Source organism: Chlorella variabilis (assembly GCF_000147415.1).
Source record: "Chlorella variabilis unplaced genomic scaffold CHLNCscaffold_24, whole genome shotgun sequence".
NCBI lineage: Eukaryota > Viridiplantae > Chlorophyta > Trebouxiophyceae > Chlorellales > Chlorellaceae > Chlorella > Chlorella variabilis.
Window position 1 is genome coordinate 526,831 of NW_005435064.1, and position 6,000 is coordinate 532,830.

At 53.9% G+C, this 6,000-nt stretch overlaps 1 protein-coding gene across 1 annotated transcript in view; it reads right to left on the reverse strand.

Moving 5' to 3' along the window:
* Window positions 1-2,490: 2,490 nt before the first annotated feature.
* Window positions 2,491-6,000, reverse strand: part of CHLNCDRAFT_59021 (expressed protein) — a gene marked incomplete at its 3' end in the record, with an annotated part of 5,035 nt that continues 1,525 nt past the window's right edge. The window contains exons 2-8 of the mRNA XM_005844216.1: window positions 5,735-5,791; window positions 5,010-5,090; window positions 4,846-4,943; window positions 3,963-4,047; window positions 3,492-3,568; window positions 3,045-3,411; window positions 2,491-2,538 (exon numbers count right to left, since the gene is read on the reverse strand). Of these exons, the coding sequence (XP_005844278.1) occupies window positions 2,491-2,538; window positions 3,045-3,411; window positions 3,492-3,568; window positions 3,963-4,047; window positions 4,846-4,943; window positions 5,010-5,090; window positions 5,735-5,791 (813 nt within the window). The remainder of the gene's footprint in view (window positions 2,539-3,044; window positions 3,412-3,491; window positions 3,569-3,962; window positions 4,048-4,845; window positions 4,944-5,009; window positions 5,091-5,734; window positions 5,792-6,000) is intronic.

Below are 6,000 nucleotides of genomic sequence, written 5' to 3' on the forward strand. Positions count from 1 at the left end.
AAAAAGAGATTTCCGGGACCCCGCTCGCCTCAGCTACGAACGTTTGCTGCGGAAGCTGTTGGAGTTCGAGAACAGGTGGCAACTTAGGGCTATGCAATAGCGCAATTGCCAAGCAGTGCAGTTATATACCTTCCCGGTGATCAGAATGTCACTGCATGTTTTGCCTGTTGCCTGCCTCAGGCCAGCTGTGGTGCTTCTTCATCACTATTCCTGGTTTACAGCTGGTGGTGGAGGTGACAAGAGAGGGGACTTTTTGATCACCCCAGAGAATGAATTCAATGTACTTGGTATGTGAGCTGTTGATCAGAGTGCATGGTTTGTGTTCGTGTGAGGCGTTGGCAAGGGACATTTTATCTCACTAACAAATGTTAAAGCTCTCGCGATTCTTGACAGGCCAGTACTACTCTTTGCCAGTCCTCTCCATTCGTGCTGCCACGTACCATCTGATGGCAAATAAAGTCGAAGGCTTCCAGGGTAAACGCTGCGGAGTTAGGGAGGCCCAGTGCCTGTGGAGTTAAGGGAGGCTCAGTGCTGGTGGATTAGTTGCATCACTAGCTCAGAAGTGCTTATCTTGCTTTACAGCACATGACACATTTGGGCGCCATTCTAACGATCCGGCCTGGGCTCCTCAGGAAGACAACTTTTACTACTGGGGTGGGCTACCAAACAACTTGCCCGAGCTGGCTACGGCCCCGACACTCTGCTGCTCAGCACGATGACCATCTTTCTCTTATTCTGCAGATGACATACATCCTCAGGATCGCACGGGATATCGGGCGCTATGAGATCTCGTCATTGCCTAGTCCGTGCCACTGCTGTGGAGCTGGTCCAGCGACCGCTGGACAAGGATGACGAAGATATTGCACAGGCGAGCCAGCAGCAGCTTCCCGGTTTGTTGGGGCCAATAGCCAGCTGCATCTGGCAGAGCAACGAGCACCAATAACTATCACGAGGAGTAGAGCGTCAAAACTTACAAGCTGACACGCCCGTGCGCTGAACTGTGCAGGAAGCACTGCCAGCGCCCATGGTCCCAGGCAACCTGCAGCGTCACAGCTCTACCTGCCTCCTGCAGCGCAACTTTGAGAAGGTGGTAGTGGCACAACAAGGCTTTGTCTGGAAGAACGAGCGTCCGGGGGTACAGGGGCCGGCCAACGAAAAGTGGGGGTGGATCAGCGACATGCCGGGATCATGGGTAGAGTTGGAGGTGGATACAACAACCGAGCTGGAGGCAAGTGCTATTTGCAAGTACTATTTCCAACTGCTATTTGCAAGTGCTATTTGCTGGGCACGTCACTTTGCCGTGCCTACATTGGGTAGCTGATTGGCTGGCATTTGATTGGTTAATTGGCCGGCATAAGCGATTCCTTTTTCCACTGAGCTGCTGCTGCGGGTCGGATGGCACAGGGTGACTTGAAACCAGACAGCAATGAAGTTGTGGTAGCCTATCTGAAGTCTTTCGAACAGCAGGGCAGGGCCAAGGTTCAATGCATGTCCAACTGCAAGTGAGTCTGCGAGTGCACGTCAGGAGTGTTGCAACTACGGCGCTGTGCTGATCACAACAGTATTCCGTCCACACATTGCTGCAGGTGCAACGAGACGCTCTTTGATGGATACTGGACGCGAGAGGCTTCGCTCACAGAGCTCCATCGCTTCCAGGCACGCAATGCAGCATATGTCTGTCCTCCTGTGCTTCATGCATTATGGCTCTGCATGATACTATCCCTGTCACTAATCCATCTGTTGCGTGTGCTGCTGGAGTGATCCCCTGGCTGGTTCACCTGGCAGGGCAATCCACAACAACTTTTTGCCTATGCAGGCATCGCAGCACAAACAGTGCAAGCTGCGGGTGACTGTCCTGGACGAAAGCTCCAGCCCCGACAAGGGGAGAAAGGTGAAGCTGGTGGGCGTTATGGTGGTCGAGGGCGGCTGGGGAGTAGATGCCATAGGCGTCCAGTTGGACATGTTTGCCAACCGTGGTGATAAGGAGGTGGCTATTGCATGGTAGATGGACGTGGACTGCCCCATTTGTATTGCGAAATCAATAAGTAGTTTACTGTACATCAGAAATTTTGTTTAATACCATTGTCCAATAATTTGGAGGAATCTTCCCCAATAATAATGTTTAGGAATCTTCCCAAGCTGCCTTCTCGCCAAGATGGCCCTTTCCCGGAGCTATCAACCCACGGGAGTGACAGCAGCACCTGTTCCCTGCTGCATGGCAGGCGCAGGGCGCTGCATGGCAGGCGCAGGGCGATCGGAGGTGCTCTTAAGTCATTGTGGGCAATTGCTTCTTTGATGCGGAGCCGCATCAGCCCACGCTAAGGATTCCGATGCTCTGTCTCGTCACACAACTCTTCGTGCAGTCAATAGAAGGGGCCATCACAAAGGTTATCGTCTTGCCATCACCCTTTTCCCTTCTCTCCGGTATTGTTCAACACCACCTCTTTGGTGGACAAATTGCAAAATAATGTTGTTCAGTGGTATGACTGTCTATGCCCTCACCCATTGTTTGCCAAGTGCTCCCTGCGGCGCTCTTGCCTGCAGGTTGCAAGCAGACTTTAGCATCAGCAAATTTACTGATCGGCCCCACGCCCATTCTGTGGCTGACGAGGCAGATAATGCCTGCCCATAGTCGACTCACATCCACAAAACAATGTCCTCTTGGACAAGAAGCCGCAGCCCCGCACAAAGGGCCAGTCACACCAGGCTGTTGCACGAGTGATTGGCAGCTCCTGCTCAATCATCATTGCCACCACCACCACACCACCATACTGGTGGCGCTGCTTCCAGACCACAGGCCTAGGCGTGGCAGAGAGGGAGACAGGCCAGCATGTTTGTCAGAGTCTGTAATGAGGTTGCTGCATATCTGGGCCTGCAGCATAATTTGCCCGTCTGCTTTTACATCTCATTTCACATAACATGCCACTCAAAGATGGTCCATCATGCATTTCCCCATGTTGCTGCCGCTCGCCTAGGTGGCGACGCCACTATGTTAGTGACAGCTCGTGGGCCCAAGTGCAACTGGCAACCCAATCCTTCCACACCTGGTCGGTCTCGCCCTCCTCGGGCCAGCCGCCGGGTGTAAGGTCCGGAATGGCGTCCAAGAAGAGGATGTGCGGCTCGGCCTTCTGCTCTGCCGCCTTTGCAGCTGCTGCCAAGCTGGGACCCTCGCCCTGCTGCTGCTCAGCAGTGCGTCTCTGCACTGTGTCCTGTGCGCCAGGCTGGGGGGTGCTCACTGGGCTTCCTGTCCGCGCGTGCACCTCGCTTGCGCTGGCCTGGGCCTTTTCCTTGGTGTCCTGCCCCTGCCCTGGCTCAAGGGCGCCCAGGTGCACTGTGTTATCTGGTGCAGGCTGATCGGTGCCCTCTGGCAGAAGCCGCAAGAACGCCTTGTAATCAGGGTGAACAATGTACCTGCACGAAATGATTAGGAAGAAAAGTGTAGCAATAAACGGTCGCGGAAGTAATTGGTAAGCTGACTAGCCAGGCCATACCTGCCCGGCATGCATGTAGGATCCACCACATGCCACCAAATGCAGTGCTGGTCATCGTCAAAACCGTAAGTGAGCAGCTGCGCGGGCATTAGCAAGAGGGACATGGCAAGGCAGGGACACAACATGGCAAAGTATGGGAGACACCATTGCCGAACCCTGCATTATATCTGCAAGCGTGCTGCAAACATGTAACTGGCAGTTGGGCTGGGAAACTCGATGGATGCTAGAAAGCCACCTGTTCAATGTCATAGTTGCTCCGATTGTGGCCAAAAATGGGCGGTCGCATTTCGCGGGGCCCGCCCAGCTGCAAAATGCACTGAACTAGTAGTCTGAAGTCATGATGCATGAGAGTATTGTGTCATTGCACAGCTGCTTGCAGGGCTGGCAAGGCAGGATCAGGAATGTTTCTTTTGTTGCTGCTGACAGTACATCACAGCCAGCTCAGAAGCCCTGGGCTGTCCACTGCCTCACCCACGGCGAATCACAGACGGGGTCCGGCACCAGCAACACGCGGCCCACACGGTTGGCTAGCCGAACTAGTTGTACAAGCTTGTCTCTGCAGCACGAGTGCAAAGACGTGGTGCAGGGGATGCGCAAGGCTTTGACAGCCTTGATTAGATGCAACCGCGTACATCTGCCCTTGTCAGCTGCGTGCTCGCCTGTACTCATATGCTGTATTGCTAGGCAACTTGAGCTGAGGAGATAAGGCTAATACCCGCGGCAGCGGATTCTCTGTTGTGGCCGTGGGAAACAACTGGCCTTGCAAAGCCTACATAGCATAGCATGAACAGTCAAACATTCCCTCATCGGCAGTGCCTTTGCTCAGCGACCCCCACCGCTTCCCCCCTTTCACCACAACATTTGGGCAAGCGACCCCCCCCCCCCCCCCCCCCCCCCCCCCCGCGAGAATCAGCCTGCAATGGCATCCACCTGTGCAATCTCAAAGTTGAATGCGCCGCTCGCCTTCAAAATGTACTCCTTTCTCCATGGTGCGTGTCCATGACCAGGGATAAAAAGTGCATGCACCTGCAGGCAATGTGCACAGACCGAGGCTCTTTCCAAAATTCAATCTCCTCCCCAGGTGATTGTTATTCCTCCCCTCACCATCACTTGCAGTGGTGGCTTCAAGTCCCACCAACCACCAATTCCTCGGTGCAGCCAGGCCTGCACACAACACCGTCATAGTGGTTGCACACCAATGTGGTTGTTACCCATAGTCACATTTACACTAGGGTCATTTGGAACTTACTGCCAAGAGCCACCTGCATTGTGGAAAGAGTTCCACATGCAGGATTAGGTGCAAAAAGCAAGGCAACTAATGCAAGTTGCATGCACCTTGCTTCCAATCACTCACCCTGGAGTGAAGATGAAAGTCTCATTCTGGGGAACATAATCGCTGGGCGTTGGGCCCTCAATATCTGCAAACTTGACCCCGCTTTCTTCCTCCAGCATCTACATTCCCAACATAGGCCTGTCGCAACCGGACTAGAAGTGCAGCACTCTGGTATCAGTCCCCACCTTGATGAATGCCAAGGAGTAGTTCCCACGAGGAGGGAAGCGCCTGCCACCAATTTCCTCATCCCACGTGCCATTGAGGTACTGCAAACAGGTGATGAGGTGTGGCCAGGGGGCCGTTTCAAGGAACTGTTATGTTACCTTGAACCGGCATAAAAATGCAGTAACAGAGAAATTCAATCAATGCCATTTAAAGTGGATGCACCGAGATTGTCATGTTGAAGCCTGCGGTGTGGCCCTCATCGCTCCCGGTAAGTGCGTGCCAATCGGGCGGGTACTGCAATTGTACGCCCGGGGAGTCGTATTGAAGCCTTTCATGCAAGTCTTTGGCGAGAAATGGTGCGGGCAGTGTAAAATGGATAAATGGGTGGTGCAGTCGGTTGCCGGCAACGACATCAGAAAGCACAAACTGCAAACAGCAAGGAAAACCATTAATGGACTGGAGAAAATACTGCATTTCAGTTGACATGTGCGCACCTGGTCCATAATGCTACGTCCCAAGAGCCTAAGGTCGCGGATGTGGGCAGCATGTGCATACCATTCCCACTGCTCGGCTACGCGTAGCATGCGGTCCACCATCGATGCTATTGTCCATGCGGCGGGGCCGCCTGCCAATGCATTGTGAATATAGGAGGAGCCACCTACAAATCGAAAATCAACAAGAAGGGCAACAAGGCAGGCTTGGCCCTCACAACTTGGATGTCATCTCAGCCATGGCGTGAAATCACATGCAGCAGCAGCTCCCACCGTTCACAATGGGGCCACTGTCGCGTAAAGACATCCAACTGCGGGGGGTGGGGTGGGGGTCGGGGTGGGGGGGGGGAGTAAGACAAGAAGTGGAATCAGGGGGGCAATTTGATTTGCAGTGCAAGCCAACTGGATAGGTTGGCGAGGGCAGAATGCGGCTCAACCACCCAGCAGCAGAGAGAGAGGGAGGTGCCAGCTGCTGGGAAGGAGCTGCCACTTTCACCCAACCTTGTTCAATTGGGGATTT